The following is a 24,146-nucleotide window of genomic DNA, read 5'->3' as shown; positions in this document are numbered from 1 at the left end:
TACCCTGAAATACGGTCTATATTAGTGAGGTAGGATTAAATGCTTGATTCTTTCCTATATTTCTTAATTTTCAAAATAATGAGTTGGTTCTCCAGCATCCTTCAGAGGACAAAGGAGGTTTGTTCTTTTTCTTTTTCTTGGTATAGTATCATGAGGCACATATGGATTTTGATATATTTTTGTCTTTAAATCTTTTTATTAAAGTTCAAACTATCCCTTGGCCAGTGGGAGCTTATTCAATAGGCTGTTGAGTCTTTTTGACACAATCCTGTAGCCTTTGAGAGCTTTCCTTACTTCAGAGATAACGATATCTTCTAATCTTATCTTATACATTTCCTGACCCAGACCTAGAGTCCTCATTTCTCTTAGGAGACCTCGTTCTTTTTATTAGAAAAATGATACTTAGACATCATAATAAGTCTAAGGCGTTCTCATTGCTACTGGGTTGGGGCTACTGGGTTGGTCATTGTTTCCAGGATTTTTCTATAGATTAGCTCTCTTCTTACTCAGAAACACAGAAAATGGAGAAAAGCATATGGCTAGCTGGATTATTCAGCCACAATTCAGCTGATGCTCATTTCCTAATTTGTAATGGAGCCTCTATCCAACAATTGGACCAGTCAGGACATCCCTTTCCTGTTGTAAAGAAATATAATTAACATTCAGGACCGGGTGAGCCAGCAAATTAAATGCTTGGGGATCATGGTTGGAGGGCTCACATGTATGGTATGCTGGCTGTCTTCCAGAACTTTCTATCCCTCTCTGTTCTGAGTTGCTTGTGTTCTTTTCATTGCAACATTTCCTTCTGCATTTCAACATTTTTTTCCATAAGAGACTGTCTCTTAAGGGAAGAAGAAAGCAAGATTCCAGGCTGGGCTCGGCCAGTCATCAGTCACATGAAACTGCAGGTGCAGAGGTGGATGGTGTCCTCCAGGAGCCGCAAGTCATTCATCACTAACTGTGGTGTGGCAAGGAGTGTGGCTGGAGTGTTACAGATCAGGTCTGGAGGGATTGCAAAAGCCAGAGAGGAAGTGCTTTGTCCTGAGTGAGGGGATGGGTGAGGGAAACAATTGAACTTGTGCTTTAGAGTGCACGCGCAGTGGCAAAAGGAGATCGGAAGTGGGGGCCGCACCAGAAGGGGGAAGAACAACTTGCCGGGTTTTATAAGGAATGTGGGTCAGAGGTGATGTCTGCTTGCCTTTGGCATGGGCAAGGGTCATCGTGGGGGAATCTTAGGAAGAGGAAGCGATAGGACTTGAGAGATTGCATAAGGCGCTGAGGAAGCCCATGTCCTCACCGCTGGTATAGGCAACTGTGTCAGTGGCAGAGTGAAATGATAGTGGAATGCAGAAGAGAAGGTTGGAGAAAGGAGAAAAATGGGATCGAGGAAGCTGTGAGCCATTTGAATAGCGATGTAGAGGCGATTTTTTTTTTTTAAGATTTTATTTATTTTTTTGACAGATAGAGATCACAAGTAGGCAGAGATGCAGGCAGAGAGAGAGGAGGAAGCAGGCTCCCTGCCAAGCAGAGAGCCTGATGCGGGGGATCATGACCTGAGCTGAAGGTAGAGGCTTTAACCCACTGAGCCACCCAGGCGCCCCTAGAGGCATTTTTTTTTTAAAGATTTTATTTATTTATTTGACAGAGAGAGATTACAAGTAGACAGAGAGGCAGGCAGAGAGAGAGGAGGAAGCAGGCTCCCTGCTGAGCAGAGAGCCCGATGCGGGACTCGATCCCAGGACCCTGAGATCATGACCTGAGCCGAAGGCAGAGGCTTAACCCACTGAGCCACCCAGGCGCCCCCCCTAGAGGCGATTTTTGATGCTCAGGTGAGTCTGAGCTTGGGAGACCACTTTGGGAATCAGGGTAGAAGTGCGGCTGCTGCCTCTAAGAGGGCATTGAGTCAGGAAGAACAGAAGCCCAAGATGAGATCCTCCCCCAGGAGAGGCTCCAGTTAAGCCAGGGTTCCTGCCGGAAAGGTGAAAGACACCCCCTGAAAGGTGGGCAGCCCCAGCAGAGAACCTGAAAAAGAAGGGGTGATAAATGCCAAATGTGGCCAAGAGATTGAAATAAAGTCAGACAGCTTTTCACTTGGATTTCCCATTCAGAGGTCACAGTGACCCTAATAAGAAGAGAAGAGAGTTGGGACTAAAAGGTGAGAGCAGTGCATGGAGTGTATGGGCAGAGATGACCTACAGATGGAACAGAGCTCACTGGGGAACTAATCCCGGCTCAGCCACCTACTGGCTTTGTGACCTTGAGCAAATTGTTTGTCCTCAGCTGTACAGTCAGAAATGTTAATAGCATCTCTTCGAGATGTATATGGAGTATAAGGACAGGGCCCCGTACCAAGTGCACAGTCAGGGCAGCCAGATGCTGTCACCATGGTCAGTCCCTCCTATCACTCCTGAAAGACAGGCGCCACATTGGGCCTTGAATGGGTAATGAAAACATGGCACATAGGTTTTGCCTAGGGGCAAGTGTGCCTGTCTAATGGGCAGACAACATCGAAAGTATAGTAGGCACAAGGTAAATTTCAGGGGGATGGAAGCAGGTGGGGCAAAAGTGTACAGGGTTTCTCTTTGGGGTTCTGAAGTCAATGGTGGTGCTGATCACACAACTTTGTGGCTATACTGAGACCCACTGAATTGTACACTTTAAATGGGAAAGTTGTATGGCATATGAATTCTATCTCAGTAAAGCTCTTACCGTAAGTCAGCCAGGCTGAGGAGGTGGGAAGAAGGAATGGCGTTAGCGTCTTGGAAACATGGAACTTCGTAGAGTGTCTGAGAAGCTTCAGGAACTGGGAAGAGAGAACAGAACACGTGTCAATGTGTGCAGGAGCTGAGTGTGGGCAGGTCCATCAGGCTTGTTCATGAAAGACTTTGAGTGCCTTGGACACAGCTCAGGAGGGATGAATTTTATGTTTAAAAAAAAAAAAAAAGACGGGAATGGAGAGATTCTTAGGGTTAGGTTGTGGCCAGTGTGTGGGAAATGTCTAAGAGTTTCTGTATATAGTCTTGCCTGGAAATATTTCCTGTATTGCATTTTGTTGGTCACAGGCGGCTCTGTTGATTTGGTGAAGTTAGAGGGCCATGGCTTGGACAGAAAGACGAGCTTAGCTCAGTGCAGAATTCCTCAGAGTCGGCTGTATTCTGAAAGAAGAGATAACACAGACCTGAGAGTCCACTGGCCAGAAGCAAGAGAGAGAAGAGCTTGGGGGCATTGGGAGAAGGGTGTGCAGAGGTAATAACCTGGAGAAGTTTGCATCATGAATCCAAGAGAACAAAGACCTTGATTCTGAGCTCTGAGAGCCTGGCCCCAGACACACCTGCAGTTTCCTCCTTGGTGTTTCAGGATCCATGTTGGCCTGGCTGCCCTGGGCAATGGTGTCACTGAGTGACAAAAACCCTGGTACCCAGTGATGGATGAGGGGGCAGGGGTCATTGGTGGTGACCATGGCCACCCCATACCTTGATTGTTCCTCTCCAACTTGCTGCTGCTCCCCAAGAGGCGGAGGCTCCAGAGTGGAGGAGGAGGCTTGAGAGGGGCAGGAGAGAGGTCTTGCTGTCGCGAGCCAGCTTGGACTTGGTCCCTTAGTAGATAGGGTTGGGGGGGGGTTGTGAAGGGAACAAGGGTGGAAGGAGGACGCAGTCAGAAACTTGGTCTGAGGGCGCCTGGGTGGCTCAGTGGGTTAAGCCGCTGCCTTCAGCTCAGGTCAGGATCTCAGGGTCCTGGGATCGAGTCCTGCATCCGGCTCTCTGCTCAGCAGGGAGCCTGCTTCCCTCTCTCTCTCTCTCTCTGCCTGCCTCTCCATCTGCTTGTGATTTCTCTCTGTCAAATAAATAAATTAAATCTTTAAAAAAAAAAAAAAAAGAAACTTGGTCTGAGGCTCTGGAGGCTGGATTTAGGCAGAGCCATGGTGGAGGCGTGCGGCTCTTCCGGCTCTCCACGTGAGAACACATGGCCAAATCGAGGCAGAAGTACCATGAGGGGAGATGAAGGACTGGGATCAGGCACCAGCTGAGGGGGTGAGACCCACAAGGTTGGGCCAATTTTTATTCGGTGTGGGGATGAGAGGGGTTAGCAATCAGGCTTCTGACTTCATGAATGAAAGGATGGGTGCTGGGAGGACTTCTGAGATGAGGAGCAGCGGAAGAGGAGACAGTTTGGGGGTATGAATGGGTTGACAGAAGAGGTGTTCTGGCTCCGATGTGCTGAGTCGGGGTGTCTGAGGGAGGCTGCTTTGTGGGCCCAGAGCTCAGGGGAAGTAGCACTGAAGATACCAGTCTGGAAGTCATCAGCAGGCTGACTGGTTGGCAGCGTGTCAGCCCACACTCGACTGTCTGTAAGCTCGCAGCCAGGCCAAGTCTCCCTTAGAAGCCCAGTCCTGCCAGGAGGACAGGCCAAGACAGACCAAGACACAAGCGTGGTCTGACGAGGACACCTGGCACGGAGCCTGCTTTGGCAAGTGGTGCAGGGAGAGCAATCAGCCAGGGACTCCCCACTGATCCCTTCCTTGAGTTCTCCTGCATGACTGGGCATGGGGGTGGTTTGGTTTCATTTTGACTATACGTATATATAATTTTTAATTCCAAAAAGGAAGGTTGGTGGAAGGGTGACTCAGTATGGACCTTTTGGGGGACACCTTGTTAAAACCTTGCATGTGTATATACACCGTGTCCTCGTAGCCCCGCTTAGAGGACTGTGTCCTTCTAGATTAGCACAAGATCGCTTATATGGAGATGTTCCCATCAGCCTTGTTCATAACCGCAGCCCGTTAGAATCAATAGAATATTCATCAACAGGGGCAGGTTAAATAAACCATGGTCTGTCTTTACCGTGGAGCACTCTGCAAGTGTTCCAAAGCATGAAGTTCTATAAGGACTGATTTAAAAGTATATTGTTGATATGTTCCCATTTTAGAAGAATATTCTTTGTACCTGAAAAGGTGTTTGGAAGCACAGACACCACGTGGTCTAGAATAGCAGCCTCTGGAGGAAGGAATTGAAGAGTTTGGAGGAGGGGAATATGTGCCTTTTTTATTTTATGTACTCTTTGGATTTATTGCAGTAAACAAATAGTTTATAATTTTAGACATCTGATAAAGATACGTAAAATAAGGGAAATTAGAACATATAGATATGCAGAGAAGCTATTTACACCCAACGGGCCATCCCGGATGAGCCCTCTGCTGGTGACCCTGGACACGTGCCTTCCAGATGCGGGGGCCGGTCTGATTCTTCAAGTCCCTTCTCTTGACACCTGAAGACTCAGAGCCCAGGGGATACTTGAGGGCCCAGGCCGGGGCTGGACACCTCTGGCTGGTGACCAGGCCAGAACCTCAGGGCCGCTGTCCAGGTGTAGCTCACCTGCTCACCTCTCACCTGCCTTCTTTCTCTTTTCTTCTTCACCTCCCCTCCAGCCCTTCTTGCTTTTCCTTTCTGATTACATCTTGTGCTGGTATATACTTTAGCATAGGACGTGATAGCCCCTGTTTCACAAGCCCTGCCCCAGAGGTCATGTCAGAACTTGCTCTGCTGGGTGATAACACACTTTTTCTTGGATTTTACTCAGTGATTTCTTGGGCTTGGTTCCTGCGGTGGAACCCGTGTCTGTACCCAAGCCTAGGTAGGGCCTTTTGCAATGGCCTTGGCATAGGCAAATGGGAGCCACCGAGGACCCTCGAAGAGAGACTTTCTGGATGGCCAGGATTTCTGGATGGTAGAGAAGGAAAGGCGCCAACATCCTAAATATGTTGTAGGGAAGCCCTCTGGAATGTGTTGATCTCCCTTTCCTGCTTTCTTAGTGACATACACTGAGCACAGGAGAGCTTGTCCCATTATCAGGGCAGGTTGACTTCGCATGGAAGGAACTATGAAGTTCCTGAGGGCCCAAGTCCGCTTGGGATGGTTTGGGCTCCTGGCCCCCTGTCAGACTGCCCACTCGCCCACCCTCCACAGCCAGGGTGCCTGCTACAGCACCCCACACCCTTGTTCTAACTCGTAGTTGTTCTTGGGCTTTGGGCTCAGCAGTCCGACAACACTGCAACTTGTTAGAGGGTCTGCTTCCAGAACAAATAGGTGTGAGGACATGAAGCAGTGACCTCTCCTGTAAATTACCTGTGCCTGCTCAGAGTCAGGAGCCTCGGGGTCCTCCTAGGTCACCAGGACCTTCGTTGAGTTCCGGTTGGGGGTGGGGGACATCAGGCAGATGTCTCAGGCAGATGGCTTCCTTTCTGGCTAGCTGTGTGAGGCTAAGCATGTGATTTCATACTTCGGAGCTTGTTTGCCCTCCTGAGAAATGAAATCATTTGCAGGCTGTGAAGATTCAGCAACACAGTGCCTAGCAAGAGTGAAGGCTCAGTAGATATTCATATGACTAGATGATCATGACTCAGTATTGGTCCTGGCAGAGTACTAGGCTTTGGTGTACAGGGGAGGAAAAGCTAAGGCCCTGATCCTGGAGGGCTGTGCTATGTCATAGATTATTCCTTTTCTGGGTTATTTAGCACCTGCTTTTTGAAAACTTTTTTTTTTAAAGATTTTATTTATTTATTTGAGAGAGAGTGAGTGAGAGAGAGCATGAGAGAAGAGAAGGTCAGAGGGAGAAGCAGACTCCCCAAGGAGCCGGGAACCCGATGCCGGACTCGATCCTGCAAGTCAGGGATCATGACCTGAGCTGAAGGCACTCGCTCAACCAACTGAGCCACCCAGGCACCCTGAAAACTTTTGATTTAATTTTTTTTTTTTTTTTAAGTAGGCTCCACGCCCAGCATGGAACCCAACACGGGGCTTGAACTCACGACCCAGAGATCAAGACCTGGGCTGAGATCAAGAGTCAGATGTTTGGAGCACCTGGATGGCTCAGTGGGTTAAAGTCTCTGCCTTCGGCTCAGGTCATGATCTCAGGGTCCTTGGATCGAGCTCCCCCCACCACCCCCTAATTGGGCTCTCTGCTTAGCAGGGAGCCTGCTTCCCTTCCTCTCTTTCTGCCTGCCTCTCTGCCTACTTGTGATCTCTGTCTGTCAAATAAATAAACAAACAAACAAAAATCTAAAAAAAAAAAAGAGTCTGATGCTTAACAGGCTGAGCCACCCAGCTGCCCCTAAAGATTTTTTTAAAAAAGATTTTATTTAGGGGTGACTGGGTGGCCTCAGTTGGTTAAGCAGCTGCTTTCAGTTCAGGTCCTGATCCCAGGGCCCTTGCACATGCTCTCTCTCTCTCCCTCTCTGTCAAAAAAAAATAAGTAAAATCTTTTTAAAAAGCTTAAAGATTTTATTTGTAAGAGAGAATGTGTGTGTGCACCCACAAGCATGCGGGGTGGGGATGGGAGGAGGGGCAGAGAGAGAGGGAGACACAGGCTCCCCGCTGAGCCGGGAGCCCATCTTGGGGCTCACTCCCAGGACCCTGGAATCATGACATGAGCCATAACCTCAGCCACCCAGGCATCCGTCCCTAAAGGTTTGATTTTTAAGTAATCACTGCACCCGGTATGGGACTCAAACTCACAACCTGCAGATCAGGAATTGAGTGTGCTACTGACTGAGCCAGCCGGTAAGGCAGCGCCTGCTTTTTTTAGATCTGGCATTAGGCAGTAGAGGCGGGTGGGGGTGGGGTGGAAAGCTGGATGAAGGGATTTGGAGACTTGGGAGAGTTTGGCTGGCTGAGCTGGGAAACAAGAGTGTAGGGGACTGAGGATCCCCAGGCTTCCTCTGCACGCTCTCCAGTCTTGCTACTTAGAAGGTCCTGTCTTCAGTGATGCAAGACAGACCAGTCCCTTGTGACCGGAGTCAGGCCCACCTTGTCTCCATTCTGGCTTTCCCAGACTCATGTCTATCTCGGGCCTATTCCTTGTTCTTTATGACACATTCCTGTGCGGCTTTGCCGGTGCCTGCAGCCTCCTTCCCCAGGGATCGCTGCCTGGGGGCGGGGGTGGGGGTGGGGTGGGGGGGTGGATAGGAACCAGAAGTCTGATTAGATTGGAGGGATGTGTTGAGAGGTAGAAGAGTGGATCCCCTCGCCCTTTACGAAGCCATCCTCCCTGTGGCCACAAGGGGGTGTGCCACGACCGCTCGGCTGCCAGAGAGCAGGGGAGGCATGTGTGGCTGAGCTAGTGAGTCAGCCAGGCTGCCTCTCCTTCTCTGCACAGCATCTGCTTGTGGCCACTGTCTCTTGGGACTCCGTCCTGGGCCCTACCTCCCTCACCCAAGCCCCAGTTGGCCTTCTCAGATTAAGTAGGACTCCAGGCTCAGTGTCTCCTGTCTGTCCATCTCTTCCTGTCCTCACCTCCCTGTGCCCCAGCTTCCTGGGTTGGGAAGGAGAAGGCCGGGGCCGTTCTCTGAGGCTCTCCACCTTCGTGCTGAGTGCTCCCTGCTCCTGCCTTCCCCCTCGGGCTGTCCTCTTTTCCCGCTATCTGGGTCCTCATTTCCCCCTACCTGGGCCGTGCGGGTGGCTCTGTGTTGGAGCAGTGGCTGCAGCACAGTGTACGAGCCGTGAACCTGGGGTCTGAGGGGCTCCAGGCAGGACGTTGAGGCTGCCGAGGGGTCAGGGCCCTGCTTCCCAGGTTCCCAGAGGTACCACTGTTCCCCTCGTGGTGCCCACTCGTGTTCTGCAACCCTGATCCCTCCAGGAGAGGGAAAATTCATCCTCGGACAGACTTCTTTTCTCCCAGTCTCCTTCAGTACTCTCGGGGACACATACAGGTGCACGTGGGTAGGGTGACTCTGGCAAAGGTCCAAAGTAGGCACCCCAAACTCTGCAGGCACTGCAGGTCCACACAGTCCTGCTGGAAAGGGGTTGCTAGCAGGTGACTGACAATCTTCTCTTCCACTCTGCACCCCAATTTGGGGGACCTTTCCGTTGACCTTCCCTCATCTAACACTTAAACTTAGAAGCTTTTTTTTTTCTTTTCTAATCTGTTCTGCACTGGCCTTCCTCCTGTTTTAGAGGCCGGAAGATCAAGACTCTGAAGGGCCACTTAGTAGGTGTGGCTGCTTTTCTGTAGCCTGACATGCGCTCTGCCTGTCTGCATCCAGCACCCTGTAGCTTGAGGGCCTGGACTGGGGCTGCCCCCCCAGGAACTTGAGTGGTCCCGAGGAGCGGCGGGCAGATTGTGGCAGGGAAGAAAGGTGTGTGGAGGAACAGCCCTGACTGGGTGCTGGACACTGCTTTCCTGGCCAACTCTGGCCTGGCCCTGGGCACTTGCCCAGACCTTGTCTCTCCTTGGCTACTCAGGCAGCAGTTTTTTCAGGCTTTAACCTCAGCTTGAGGCTTTGCAAGTGGCTGGTGGATGGGACTTTCCCCTCTGAGGAATTATCTTGGTGTCCTCACTGTTGCAACTCAGCCTTTCTTGCCTTCCCTTGATCTGCTGGCTGCTCAGAGGCTCCACAACCGGGGCCTCCCCTGCACCTGCTGTCCGTTCTGCCGAGGCTGCTCCATGGGTACCCAGGCCTCTAGACTCACCCTGATCCCTGGAATGGCCCTTAGGGGCTGAGTTGTGGAGAGGTAGTATGACTGAGGCCTGACTAGGGTAGAGAACATCAGAGCCAGCCAGACTCCTGGAGGTAGCTTTATCCAACCCTCTTATTTTACCTGGGAGATTGGGTCCAGGTGAGGGTCAAGGGCTTGCTTACAATCTCCTGACACCTGTGTCGGCTCCTCCTATCCAGTCAGCTTACAGTCTTTGCTTGTTTCCTTCTTATCCCTGCATATGTTCACTGAAGGATGCCTGAACTATGCTTCTGTGTGCCTGGCCCCCGATTCAGGGAGTGGGGGGTCAGGTGAAAGAGACCTTGCTTTGGGGGCCCCTCACCGTTCCCCCAGGCCTTGCCACATGGTATCCGGCTTAGAGATTAAAGGGTTGGGAGTGGAGGAATACAGAAGAGCTGCACCACATGCACATGACCTAGCACACAGAGCCCTAAGCAGCCGGGGCGTGGCTAGTAGCTCACCCATCCTCCCCACCCACTTACCTCTGTAGGCTCCAAGGCAGATACCATGGGGCAAGACATGGGGGAAGTGAGGGTCCTGGGATAATACCCTTCAGGCCTGGCTCAGTCTCCATGTCTCACTGTCACCTGTTTTCTCCATTGGCTTCCATCACTGGGATCTAGCCTCTGCTGTGAGGCTCCCTGAGTGGGTGACCACCTATCCCAGGGCCTGGCCCAAGTCCACAGAACTTCTCATGCTCAGTCGGGCATGTTACTGCTTCCCCTATAAGCGTCTTGCCAGGCCCTTGAGCAGGCTGCGTAAAGGGGTCTGAGGGTACTACTATATAGGATCAGCCTGGATGCTTACTGCTTCTGCCACTTCCTGCCTGGCCCGAGCCTCTGGGCTCTGCTGGTCATGGGTATGGGATGCGTCAACTCTGCTTCTGGCCTGGGCTGCTCAGTCCAGTTTCTAGAAGCTGCAGTAAATGAGGCTTTGTGTTAAAAGCAGCATGGACATAACCCCAAATGAGACTTGATCCAGTGAGCCCAGCCATAGGGCCCAATTCTAAGCAAAATGAGTATTTGCATAGCTTTGGCTCGAGGTCTTGTGGAGCTGGCAGCGTGCTCCAGCCAGGATCAGGCCTGACCTGGCTTCATCTCACCATGAACAGTCGCTGCAGGGGGTCCTAAAACTACCTTTTCCTCATCCAGGTGAGCTCCAGCTTTCCCTCTTGTCCTTCCTCTAGAGGTCTCTGCGTGTAGAATAGAAGCCCAGCATCGAGGGCTGGCGGGATGGCTGGCGGGATGGCTCCGCCTTGCAGGCGGGTGGGCCCGACAAGCAAACATGGGCGTGGGCTGGCATCTGAGCAGGCCGACCGCCACAGCTGGCCCTGTCGGGGCTGCCTGGCACCCGGCTCTGTCGGCCCCCTGGACCTCTCTCACTCGCACCCAGGCAAACTTCACAGCTTTGGTGAAATGAAAAGCTCTTTCGTGCAGCCCCACATCCACTCCCACCTGCGGGTTCTGTAACTGTGGTGGCAAGAAAGACCTGGCTCAAGGTCAAAGTGCAGGGCAGCAGCTGAGGCGTGGCCCCCGCCTCCGAGGGCGAGGCCGGGCGGCTTGGTTCTCAGGTTGGGCTGTAGCAGGGAAACACAGGGAAGCTGCCTTCTAAGCCCGGTGTCTCCTGGGCCGGGCCATCCCATGGAGCCTTAGGGCCTGGGTGGGGATGTTCTGGTGAGGGGATATCCAGGCGGATCTCCACTCAGTCAGAGGAGAGTTTCTTGGAACTTGCCCTGGGTGCAGCAGTAACCAGTTCTGCCCCTCCCTTTGGCACAGGGGACTGTCGCCTGCCTGGCACCTTTCTGACTCTCGGATAGGTTGACTTCCTCATGGGATATGAGGGATGCTTTCATTCTCCCAGCTGCAGGAACGAGGTGTTCCTGAGAGCAGGAGGGCAATTAAATGTGTGTCTGCCACCACCTGCCACTTGTCTCAGAGCAGAGAGAAGGGGAGTAAACCTGGGCTGGACACCCTGTTGCCTCCAGGACGTCGAGAGTGACACTCCCATTTGATCCCTGTATCTGGTATGCTGGCAAATAGTGCTGTGGGCCCCCGTGCCAGCCAGACCTCCTCTGTGGATCAGTCCCATCCCCCGCTGCAAATGCCTCACCTCACTGAAAGGCCTCCAGCATGAAACAAAATGCTGGTTCAGGGACCAAGGAAGGAGAACTCTCTGTCCTTTCCCTGCAGGCGCTCTGCCGCACGCCGGCTGAAACCCAGTAACTTGAATGTGGCCATGCCAGCAGCGGACTCCAGGTTCTTCCCGAGACTGCTGGCCCGCCAGCCTGGGGGCTTCCCACGGAGCAGGAGCTGCCCTTGGCCGCACCACCTCCTGCCTGCCGCCTGGGCCCCCAGGACAGCAGCTCAGGGTGTGGTGGGTGGTGCAGGCTTGGGTCCTAGGCTCTGTCCGTGTCCGCGGGGCTGCCCAAAGCTCTGTAGTATCTTGCCGGTAGGTGAAGCGGGACATAGGCTTGGCAACAGGAGGCTCAGATATTGAGCCTAGGAGATAGCAGACTGTGTTTGCATGTGTGCAGACTGCTGCACAAGGCCCCCCATGACTTTTACAGTGAGGAGAAGGACATGCCAGATGGAAAGGGTTGGGACAGACCATGGGGAAGAAGGGTAGGGGCACCCTTCAGAGTACCAAGTAGGGCTGCCTGAGGACTAGGCTAGGGTCAAGAACGCATCCCACCTGACTGGCGCTGAGGGGCTTGGTTAAGAAGCTCCGGGTGGGATCCTCTCTGCCCAGAGAGATGGACTGTGGTGTACTATGCTCAGTTCTAGCACTGCCTCTGCTCAATGTCTGTCACCGGTGCCCTGGAAGGCTGGCACCACACAGCCTTTCTCCCGGTGACCAGCCAGGAGCCTGGGTGTAGAGGGATCCATGGGCACAAGCTGCTCAGAGTCAAGCTGTGAGGTAGGATTTGGAGCCTGCTCACTGTGACTCCAAAGCTCAGGTTCTCACTGCCCTGCCCCACTCAGATACCTAAGGAACAATGTCCAAAACCAGTGATCTGGCAAAATTGGGCAGTAGAGTAGGGCAGGGGGAGGGGCTGAGGCACGCTCCAGCTGATGGATGATAGGTTGATCTGTGTTGGCCAGGGCAGGAGACCAGGGGCATCTCAGTTGGAGGGGTGGGCAGTGAGGAGGTTCTAGAAGGGGGTCGGCAGGCGGCACCTGAGGGAGCATTTGACAGGATGAGCTGGAACTCAGGGTTAGTTGGTTGGTGTTATGTGAGGTTCACAGGGGGCCTGTGTTGGGCCCTGACAGAGGTCTGGGGGTGAAAATGATGCTTAGTCTATGCTGCAGGTACACCAGGGTTAACGGTTTCCATGCTGTGGCTCCCACACTGGGAGTTCCAGATGTGGTGCTCTGACCCTGCAGAGCCAGCCAGTGCACACATCTGCTTTGGAGCTGATATGAAGAGAGGTCCCAGCCACCCCCAGAGCCTGGGGAGGAGGTTCAGGCATAGCACATTTGCTGAGGCGGGGCTGTGGCTCCGTTGGGCCACCAGCCTGGCCATCTGTCCATCTGTCTGAGTTTGCCTGCTTGGAGCCCCTGGAAGTTGCAGCTTTAGAGAGCCTCTGGGGCAGAGCAAGCACTGGAGGCAGAAGCCAGTTCAGTGTCTTCAGAGGAGACCCCTCACCAGGGCGCAGGGGCATGGTGTGACAAGCTCCAGGGGGCCCCACCAGCCTTGAAGGGAGTGGAAGGGTGGGCATGCTGGGCTCCAGGGAGCAGATTTGCACATCTGGTTTTACTCAGTGGGCCTCAATTCCTGAAAACCCCTGAGCTCCCCAGGAGAGCATCGTTGAGTGACCTCTGGAAAAACAGAAGTGAAGTCTGGGAACACACTGTCCTCTCACACTGTGCCGTGGCCAGCTGGCCAGCAGGACCCCTCTGTGGGCCATGAGGCCATGGGTGAGTCTAGAGCAGGGGGCCGCCCCGCCTAGTGTACTGTGCCAGGAGCTGCCTCTGTGCCTGCTGGGCCCCTGGGGCAGTGTGGGCCCAACCTCCTGGCACAGGCCAAGACCCTCCCTTCCTGTCTCCCTGGGGCCCTTGGGGAGGAGCTCCTGGGGCTCAGGGGCTGGAAGGGCCACGTGCTGCCTGCCCCTGGGAGTCCTGGTGGGGCTGAAAGATCACTTTCGGCGCTGGCAGGATCTGGGAAGGGTTTCAGGAAGTGGATGGGGAATAGGACTGCCCAGCTGCCACCTCTCAAGGCCTGGCTGGGACTGGCTGCCAAGCCCACACTTTGTCCCACCCAGAGAGGAGAGTGCTGGTTGGGCCAGGCGTCCCCAAGCCCTCTTGCTAATCAGGGGCTGATTGGTAATCCGAGGTGCCGGCTGGGGCCAGGGCTCTGCAGCCGAGGGGTCCTGGCCTTGAAGGCGTGGGCTGAGGGGGAGGCGGGTGGGGCGGTGGTGAAGAGGCAGGGGAAGCCGTGGAGCGGGCTCCATTCTGGTGTACCCGGTGAGCCTGGCGTGCAGTGTGGGTGGGGCTGCAGTCTGCCGGGGCCTTCAGAGAGCTTTACAGAAGCCTGCGGCAGCCCGCAATGATCTTTGCCACGGGCAAACTCAAGGCGGACAGTGGCGGCCCATGGAACAGGGAGGGCAGAGGCCTCTCTGGCTGAGGAAGCAGCCCCATTTCCTGCACTTCTGGGGCTTTTCCCCTGGGGCATCGGGTAGATTTCCCTGAAGCACTTGCTTGGGCCAGATTTCATAGGCAGGTCGCCCCAGGGAGAGCATGGGACCAGCAGAGCAGAGAGTTGCCGACTAAGGCTGAGGTGGTGCTAGGGTTGAGGGCATGGGGCCTCACAGACTGTGGGGAGGAGGCAGGGCTCGAGCTCCGGGGTCACAGAGGCCACTGAGTAAAGGTAACAACAACACCCTGGAGGTGGACGACTTTACTCGAGTGATGGTGTGAGACTAGACTTGGGAGCAGGGAGCCAAAACGTGGGGCAGGAGGCCAGCAAAAGGGCACTGTGGTGGGAAGTGGCACCGGAAGATGGGAGTTGTGGGGAGAGTCACTGTAATATTGGGACTAGTGACCCTAGGAAACAGAGGAGGTAGGGAAGGTTCTGGGTTGGGGGAGGGGTGCTGGGAAGCAAGCCCAGAGCCCTCAGGGGAGGCTGGAGGCACTGGGCAACTGAGTTGGTGGGCTTCCTCTGAGGAGGGGTTTAGGTCAGACTGCAGAGAGAACTTCCTGCTAGCAGCAGCATCCTCTTGGACATGAGAAATCCGCCTCTGAGGAAGTCTTTTGCTGTGAGAGCTCCCAAGCTGGCCAGACATTCCTGGTGCTAGGCCACGGATGGGAGGACTTGGGGTAGACAGCTGGGCTTGTGGGTAGACCAGAGCGGTCCCCTGAGTGTGTGCTAACCAGAACACTGCTCATGCCTCAGCCCAGGCCCGTCTGGGGCTCTCAGGGGCTGTCACCGAGGCTGTCAGGCTGCTGAGCTCAAAGCGCAGAGCAGAACTAGCCCCTGCCTTCCCAGAGCCCCTGGCGTCCTTGGCTGCCCTTGGGGGCTGGGCCAGGGCTGGGTGGCTGGGTCTCCCACGATGTTCTCAACAAGTTCCAGGCCTCTCCTCCTGCGTTCAGATCCCACCCCCAGTCACACCCCCTCCTCTGCATCCCTCAGAGAGAGCAGGAAGCTGCTAGGGGGGCGGGGGAGACGGGGGTGGGGGGCTGGGGGGGTAGGGGGCTGTTCTAGCAGGCTTCCTCCCAGCCCTGAGGACTGTCTAAAGGGCTTGGGGCTGCCCATAACTGGTCCTAGGCACCAGTTTGTTCAGACAGGGTCAGAACTGGTTCAGAAGTCCTGTGTGGTCCAGGCAAAGGGATCAGCTAGCCTGCCTGCCTCCAAGTCGCCCTCATGGCTGGCAGGCTGTCCCCTCTCCCTGGGTGGAAGGGAGACACAGGGCTTGGCCAGGGAAAGTGGTCTGGAACGGCCCTTTGACATCATCCCTGGGGGACTTTAAAAATGAGTTTCCTGGTAAGGAAGACTCCTTGGGCCTTGGGCAGGATTCTCAGTAGAGTCTCCCGGGCTTGCTCGGATCTGACAAAAGCCAGCAGAAACCACCCCGCCGTCTGTGCTCCAGCAGTGCTGGGAGCCGTGGCTTCCCCAGATGCAGTGTCAGCAGAACGCAGCGGCCAAGGCACAGGGGGGTTTGCTGTCAGGCCTGTGCTGAGCCCCACGGGTGGGAGCATGCAAAGAAGAGCCCAGCCCTCAGCTTTGCCCCCTTCACACACGCACGTGTTCCTGGCTTCTCTAGGAATACACGTAGTCACAGGTGAGACAAGAGAGGTTTGCTGAGGCATGATGTCAGGTAGGCAGCAAGTGTTCAGGCTGCCTCCAAGGTCATGGACAGGGCATGCCCTGGCTACTCTCACTCCTCTGCCCCCTGCCAGCTCTTCTGGGACTAGAGTCTGTCTAAGTGGTTGGGTCCATATCTGAAAAGCCCCCCTGGGCTAACGGCCATGGGAGAATCTGCTCACGGATGTACTGGGTGGGGGAGGAAGGGGAGGCCAGAATTGGAGATGGCAGAATCCACCAGGTTTGGTCCATATCCCGGCCCCTCTACACCTGACTAGGACTCTGGATAAAGTTTCATGTTCCTTCTGATTGATGTTTTCTAAGTCTGCGAAACAGGCATGGCTGGGAGGTCCAGCACACAGGTTGCCCTGGCACGAGGCTGAGTACACTGCAGGGACCCCTCTGTTTGCAGTTAGGGTGGGCCTGGGTTTCCCCTGGTGTCGGGATGCTGACCCCCACTTGTCCAGTGTGTTGGACCGAGAGTTCGTGGGAGCTGGAGGGCAGAGACGGTACTTGGCAGTGCGGAAGCTGTTGAGCGTGTCTTCCCGCCGAAGAGAAGCCCTGTTCAGAAAGGCAGAGGCAGGGCACACTGCGGGAGAGCCGAGGCCAGGGGGACAGCATTTAGGGAAGCCTCCAGCAGCCCATGCTTTGGAGGGTAGGAGGCAGGAGGCTGGCCTGGGGCCTGGGCCTGGACTTGCTGTCGCCGAGAATAGTGGGGTCACTGGTATGAGGGGCCCTGCTAAGGGGATGGGTTTTGCCCTGTACCTATGGCCTGGCCTCCACGCCCAGCTGTGAGCTGGAGGAGAAGGAATCTTAACGCCTGCGATGGGTTCTCTGCTGTCTGCAGTGGCTCGGTGCATCAACAAACAGGTTTGGTCTGGCAGCTACTGCACTAGACAGTCTGACCTAGAACACTACATTCCAGCCCCGGCTTCCAGCTGCTGTCCGCTCTGCAGCTTCCCCTGGTGCAGATTTGAGCACCCACTGTGCCCTGGCCGGAACCCCCTGCCCACTCTGTCTTTCAAGACTCACAGTGTATGAGAGATACAAGTATATAGAATCAAGGCACAAATATGACTTGATAAATTAAGTGGAATTAACTTCAGTACTATAGTAAGAGGGATCAGTTCATATGCTCCCTGTTTTATACCCACAGAAACCACTTTGAGGACATTAATGATCTCTCAAAACTGATCAGTTGTGTACAAGGAAACCATGTTTCTTTTAAAAAGAATGGTGTGCTTTTTCCAGGGTCAAGTTGGTTAAAATCTGGCACATAAAGCCCATTACTAGTGGCAGGAAAACATGGTGATATACTCTAACAGCAGCCTTCAGTTCTAACCATCAGTTCCAGTTAAGAATTTTCCTTTGACAGCCAAATGGGTAATAAAGCATTGCAACAACTTGAGTGCCTCTAGGCAAAACACCTTCTGTCACCCATACCTTATTCTAAGCATAGGTGGGCCTTGGCCAGACCATGGTAGGGATGAGGAAGAATGGAACCCAGGGCAGGGACTCATGGCAGATGGCCTGGGGTGAGGACACAGGAGTGTGTGTACCTGCTGAGCCAAAGGCAGTAAGGTCCGTGGGGTAGAGCAGGGGCTGGTTATTCTTCCCGCCTCGCGTTGCCATCGGTTCTGTCCCACTTCTGTGTGGCTGTGGAGAGAAGGAGGTGTGAGTGGCAGGGCGATGGCAAGAGGAGCAGATGTGAAGGTCTCCTGCAGGCCTCATGAGGTCCGAGTGCACTCGCTGAGCGCCTGGGAGCCGTAGGGGACATGGGGGCTGGTGGCCATGCGGGTGCCTCGCAGAGTTGCAGGGAGAAGGCATTTCACGCCGCGGCGTGCGTGCCCCTCCCTCCCTCTCACCTCCCTCGCACGAATTCTTTTGTCTCTCCTTTAGCACACCTGACTCCAGGCTGGGAAGGTTCTTCTCTAGATGGGGTGCAGGGTTAGGGGCTTCAAGGGGGATTAGGTGCCACAGTAAGCCTTCCTCCGAAGCAGCCCTGGGTAGCATGGCCCTCCAGGCCCACAAACTCAGGGAAGCTTGATCGGGGGCTTGTGGAAATGATCACGACTAGGACCCTTTCTGTCCTCCTCTGGGCAACCTCTCCAGGGGACGGAAAACACAGCGTCCCTTACAGCAGAAGCCAGCCTTGGCTGTTGGGCCTTCATATAGGTACGCACGCACGGGTACCTTCCCAGCCACTGTCCTTGGTACTGCTGTCACTGCTGCAGTGTCCCCCATCTCAAAATCCAGGATTAAACCCACCTGCCGTCCTCACCAACACTTCCCCCAGACTTTTGTCCATTCCCCAGTTATTTATTGAGCATGAAAATACGCCAGAACAATTCTAGGCCCTAGGACACTGCCATGACCTCAGATCCCTGCTATCACGGGTCCTGTGACGGGTGGAACAAGTGTTACAAAGAGGGGCAGCACAAGTGCAGGGACAGGGTGAGAGGTCTTTGAAGAGGGGGTGTCTGAGTAGAGAGCATCGCTTTCTAGGCAGAGGGACAGGGAAGGCCCTTACGTGAGGACATGCAGATGAGTGACGGGCTCTGCCTTGTGTCACCATCAGTCTGGCTGCTGGTGGAGAATAGACCGTGTGTGTGTGGGGGTGGGGGTGACAAAAAGCAAGACAACTGTTAGGTTGTTGCTATGATCCTACTGGGTCTTACCTGACCTTCCCAACTGGGGCCCTACTGCTTGTCCTCTTGTCCCTTTTCCCCTGGCCCCATCCCCCTAATTGTTCAGAAGAGCTTGGAGTATTGGCCTGTCTGCCTCTAGCCACTCCTATAGCAAGGCCAGTCTTCCCTCCCAGCATCATCCCCCCTACCCGCCATGGTACTCATTTGCCCTCCAGGTCACTTGTCACTCAGTCCATCCTGTTGGCTCTTGGCGTTTGTATGTTCCTGTCCCCGCCCTTTTCTGTGGCCTCGCCTGGCATGTTCTCTCATCCTCTCAGTCCTATCTCGCTGTCCACTCTACTCCTGCCTACTTTATTTTATAGGATCATTTCTGCCCCGGGGCGTGTTGGCTTGCTCTTCTAGCCCTGAGGCTCTGGAGGGCAGAGCCCGCATCTTTGCCTGCTCTAGATTCTGGCCATCCCAGAGCCCACCATACAGAAGGGCCTCAAAGGCAATGGGTTTTGAATAGCAACTTGGGTTGTTGGGTTTTCCCAGGGCTTCTTGTCATTTGGAGGCACAGTTGTGCTACTTGTGCTTGGACTTTGGGGCCCAAGGGTCTGGGATATCTCTGGAGCCTTGGCCTGACTGCCCCAGAGTAGGCCCCGGGCCAACAGGGAGTTGAAGGTAGGGACGGGAGGTCAGGATAGCAGCAGGTCACAACTCCAGGGGAGGGACTGGGGCCTAGAGTCCGGGTGGGGATGGCGTCTTGGCATCCTGGGGAGGCTCAGCCTGGCCAGCATTCACCCCTGCACCCCCTGCCTTGGCTTTCAGACCTAAAGCTGCACCTGCAGAGCACTGACTATGGCAACTTCCTGGCCAACGAGGCCTCACCGCTGACAGTGTCAGTTATTGATGACCGGCTTAAGGAGAAGATGGTGGTGGAGTTCCGCCACATGAGGAACCACGCCTATGAGCCACTCGCCAGCTTCCTGGACTTCATTACGTAAGTGTGCCCTACAGGGCCTTCCCCTCCCACTGGGCAGGGTTGCTGCACCTGCCGCAGCTGGCCTAGCATGGGCTCAGGCCAGCTGCCTGTCGTCTTCCTGGGCTGTGTGACCAGGCTGGTCATTGGGTAACCCTGGGCCTCTAGGCTGCCACCAGCCACTTCACTGCTGCCTGGGAATCTGGAGGGCAGGCAACGGTGTCCCATACTATAGTGTTAGGAAGCCCTTTTCCCTGTAACCCTGGCATTACAGAGGTTGAGGTGGGGAGACCAGGGATGATGGGAGCACTTTTCCTGCCTCACCCTGCAGCATCCGCACTGAATACTCGCTAGGTCCCCACTTCCCGTCCTGGGATCAGGAGTAAGGGGATGGGCAGAGCTCTCGAGAGCCAGGTCCTTGAAATGGACGATTCAGGCCCTCTGGCCCCGTCTGGGCTGAGGCCCATTCTCCATCTTCTCTGTCCATGGCCTTGGGTCTTAGGGAGAGGGGGAAGGATGAACACCTGGCAGCCTTTCCCAGTTCCCCAGATCCCCAGATCCTCATGCTTATGACCCTTGACTGCCTGGCTTCTCCACTGTAAATCCCTTGGGTGTAGCCTTGTTTCCATTAAGTCCCTGGAGAAGCTGAGCAGAGGAAAGGCCACTGAGACCTGCAGGCGGGGGACGGGGGCACTTGGTTGAGCCAGGTATGCCTGCTTGCCAGTGGAAACAGAGAGATAGAGGGGCACCTGGGTGGCTCAGTGGGTTAAAGCCTCTGCCTTCGGCTCAGGTCATGATCTCAGGGTCCTGGGATCGAGCCCCATAGGCTCCCCGTCTCTTTCTCTGCCTGCCTCTCTGCCTACTTGTGTTCTTTGTCTGTCAAATAAATAAATAAAATCTTTTTAAAAAGAAAGAGAGAAACAGGGAGATAGAGATGCTCCTTCTGCCAGGATATCCTATGAGCCACGAGCCAGGGCCTGGTGAACAAAGAGGTGGCCCCAGAGGTGAGATTTGTGGCTAGTTTAAATGATTGTGCTGTGTTAGTGGAGTGTGAGTGTGTGTTGTGGGGAAGCATTAGTGGAGTGTGAGTGTGTGTTGTGGGGAAGCATTTCCCTATACTGTTCTGGGTGCTGTCGAGCTTTGACCATTCCCTGATTTTGGTGCTCCTACTCTCCTCCTTGGGACCTGGCACACCTGCCCACCTTGGTGCTTCCTGCCTGTCCTGCTTCCCACCCCCGGCAAAGAGCAGCCACTTATTCAAGATCCACTTGCTCAAGGAGGGGTGGCAGCCAGAAGGGCTCCCTCCTTGGGTGGATGCCACAGGCTGGGACCCCTGAAGGGCTCAGGGAACCTGCCGAGGCTGGGAAATAGCCTCTTTCCTGGCCACAGGCCTCCTTTCTGGGGGTCTCCTTGCTATCCTGGCTGGGCCTATAATTACACCTCCCTGGCTCTGGTCAAGGTACAGGCTGCTTGGTCCTTCTGGGGCAGGAGGCCAGAGATGGGGCAGGTCTTGTGTTGCTGAGTTGGGGGTCACGCCGGAGCGTCCCATGTGCCAGTCAACCCCTCGCCTGGGCCTACATATCCCTTGCTCCAAGGCCAGAGCTGGGGACATACCAGGAAGCAATGGATTTATTGCCAAAGCCCAGCCTTCACCTTGTTTGCACAAGGCTCTTTCAGCTTCCTGACGATGTTCTGGCCTTGCCAGCGAGGCTGGCCGGAGGAGGCCTGACCCATGCCAGTGGTCAGAGGGCAGTTGTCATCCATCCCACTGCCCGCTTGGCCACCTGCCTGTGCAGCTAGCTCCTGGCCTTTCTGGATACCCTTAGAGGCTTGGTTGTAGCCTGCCAGGCCATGAAACTGGAGAGGGCTCTGAGCGTGACTGAGCCCGCACAGCCGCCAGCTCTTTGCTGGAGGTTGGCTGCGAGCACCAAGCGTGCTTAAAGCAGCCAAGCACTATTGTGTGGCAGGCGTCACTTCCCCGCCCCTTCCATTCATGGGTGATCGTGGCTTAAGTCTTCCCGTCTCCTCACTCCTGCCCTTACTCAGGAAGAGCTCAGCAGCCACGTGTCAGTCTGTCTGAGCCTGTGGCTGCTCGTTCTATGACCTCGTCGTCTCCAGTGACCCGCTCCTCTGCTCTCCACTTTAGCCGCCCCCACCGATGGCTACCCAAGGCCGTGTCACTGCTGGAACCATTCCACCCCAGAGTCGCTGAGTCAGGCCCCCCCCCCTACCCACAGTCTTCAGACCCTCCAGCCCACTCTCTGTCCCTTGTGGGACGCGGGTTCCGGACTCAGCAGGACACTGGGCCTTGCTGCTTCCCCTGCTGCCTCTTCTGTCTTCATTTTCCTCCCTCCCCAGCTGAGGTTCCCTGGTCCATCATTTGAGCACTCTTCTGCCAGCATCCGCAGCTCTCTTGGCCGCCCGTCTTCTGGTCCCGCCCTGGCTGGCAGCCCCCCAGCCCTGGAGGAATCCCAGCAGCCTCCAGCCTGGAGGCGCCCTCCCCCACCTCCACAGCCTGGAGCAAAGCTGGGGAAGCCGGCCTTGGGCGGGGATCCCTGCTGCCCAGCGGACATGCTGCTCACCAGCACAGTTGGCGTTGGCTTGTCTTTGCCCAGCCGGCCGTGTGCCTTCCGTACCCAGCACCCTGCAGCCCCCCACTAAGGTTGGGAGAGCACCTCACCATCTTGCACACACCCCTGTCCTGCCCCCAGCCTTCTCTCTGGGCAGATGGCCCACCTTCCTCCTCCATGGAGATGGTAGAAACCAGTCACCTCCCGGCACCACATCTGTGACCCCAACCCTGATTCAAAGGCAGAGGCTTCCCTCTTCTCTTGGATCCTTCTGCCAGAGTCCTGAGTGCCCTCACCCTACCCCTTGGACCCTGAGTGGCCACTTACCTGTACTCACTTGTCTGTATAGCCGCCTTCCCCTTCCAGAGTCTTCCCATCAGCACCTGAAAAAGCACAGATCTCTCACAGTGTTAAAAACCCATCTCCTGTCAACGGCCATATCTCCCTGAACGCGCCGATCTCGTCTGATCTCGGAAAAACCCATCTCCTGGGGCCTCGGCTTTTACACTCACTATCTGTCCTCTCAGCCCTGCCCCCACCCCTGCCCACCCCATGTCTCCAGGCTGCTTCCAGCCCTCCCTTCACTCACCACAGGGTGCTGACCAAGGTCACCGCTGACCTTTATGTGGCAGGGTTTCCGGGCCTCATCAGGAGCCGCGGCCCTCTCGCCCTCCAGCAGTCTCTTCCCTCTCACGGCATCTCTCCCATTTCACTCCTGTCTCCCCATCTGCTCTTGTCTTCCATTCCACCTCCTCCACCTCTTCCTTTCTGGATCATTCCACCGTGTTGTGGCAAGAGAGGGGTCCCTTCCATTGGAGCCAGGGCCCGTCCAGCACAGCTCCTCCATACTGGGAACTCGCACCTGGCTTTTCTGAGGAGGTGGCTCTGTGGCTGAGGGGAAGGTATTTAAAGGAATAATTGAAGGGGGCTTCTGGCCTGAGGGAACCGTGTATGTCCTGAGTAGCTGGAGCATGGAGTCTCAAATCCTAGGGCTATCCAGAAGAATGTAACCAGAGAGGACAGTGTGGCTCTCCCAGGGAGGGGAGGCATCCGTTAGTGGCTCCGTCCTGAGCGTGAGTACTTGACGGAACAGTGCCATCACTTCCCACAGACCGAGCTGGTCCAGCTGGGGTGGAGGTTGGGACCACACAAGAGATTCACTCAGTTCTCCCTGGATGGCTGGACCAGGATTTCCCCAGGAGGTGATGGCTTCCTCGTCACTGAAAGTGTGCAAAAAGAAGGTGGTCAAGGCCTTTTCTGCCCTCCCATGGTGAAAGACAGCATCCAGTGGTTTTGTAGAATGCAGCCAGCCTTTAGCCAACACACATGACCGCTATCAGCTCTGGGCTAGGCCTGGCGCCAGGAGGGAGGGGGACGGATGAATGCAGTGGGATGGGTGCCAGTGGTGGTGCAGACAGCTCCTGGAGAGGCTCGTGGGCAGCTGCTACACATGGATCCGGGGTCACAGGAGGTTTCCCAGCACTAAGAGGACTCCAGGATCAGGTGGGGTTAGAGAGACTGTTCAGAAGAATGGGTGGTGAGAGCAGCAGCAGCCTGGCGTGGGACAGACAGGCCTTGAGCTAGTGAGAATCCATGAAGTAGGCTGTTGTCAGTCACCTGGTCTTGAAACAATTTAGCTCAGCTTCATGGCAATAAAGGTAATATGTCACTGTACCAAGGGTCCTTTCCAGGCCCAGCAATTAACTTGCTTTGTGACTTGGGATGGAGCCTCTTTCAGGGTTTTTTTGGCATCGGGGGCGGGGGAAATCTTGATCTGGGCCATTCCGTGATGGCTTCCCATAGGAGAGTGGGCCCCGAAAGGATAGCTGGGGGTTTGCTTTTGGGAGGTGAGTCTGGTCTCTGGGGAGTCTCAGCTGGGCCTCAGAGGCTTTTGTCTTTAGATGAGTGAGCCTCCCTGGAGGGCGCTGTTCCCCATGAGCAGCAGCCAGGTACCCATTGGCAGAAGAGCCTGGGCATGGTAAGCTGCACCATCGGGGGAGAGGTGAGGTCCAGTCTTTCTTATGTACTAGGGACTTCAGTGCCACCAGCTGGTGTGGGTAGCTGGATGGAGGCTTTGTCCCAGGACAGTGGCCTCAAGTTCCCAGTGGGCCTTTCAGCATACCTGCCATTCTCCTCAGAACATTTTGCACCATGGGCCACAGAGGTATCAGGTTAC

The 24,146-nt window shown here is 55.1% G+C and overlaps 1 protein-coding gene across 1 annotated transcript in view; it reads left to right on the top strand.

The window, feature by feature from the left end:
• Nucleotides 1-24,146, top strand: part of ATP6V0D1 (ATPase H+ transporting V0 subunit d1) — a 40,004-nt gene that overhangs the window by 5,975 nt on the left and 9,883 nt on the right. Inside the window, exon 2 of the mRNA XM_004744410.2 lies at nt 19,250-19,421. Coding sequence (XP_004744467.1) covers nt 19,250-19,421 — 172 coding nt within the window. The remainder of the gene's footprint in view (nt 1-19,249; nt 19,422-24,146) is intronic.

The sequence above is a fragment of the Mustela putorius genome, unplaced genomic scaffold (genome assembly GCF_011764305.1).
Source record: "Mustela putorius furo isolate JIRA1106 unplaced genomic scaffold, ASM1176430v1.1 tig00000174_pilon_pilon_pilon, whole genome shotgun sequence".
NCBI classification, from domain to species: domain Eukaryota; kingdom Metazoa; phylum Chordata; class Mammalia; order Carnivora; family Mustelidae; genus Mustela; species Mustela putorius.
Note: the sequence above shows the minus strand (reverse complement) of the source record. Positions and strands in the feature narration are given on the sequence as shown.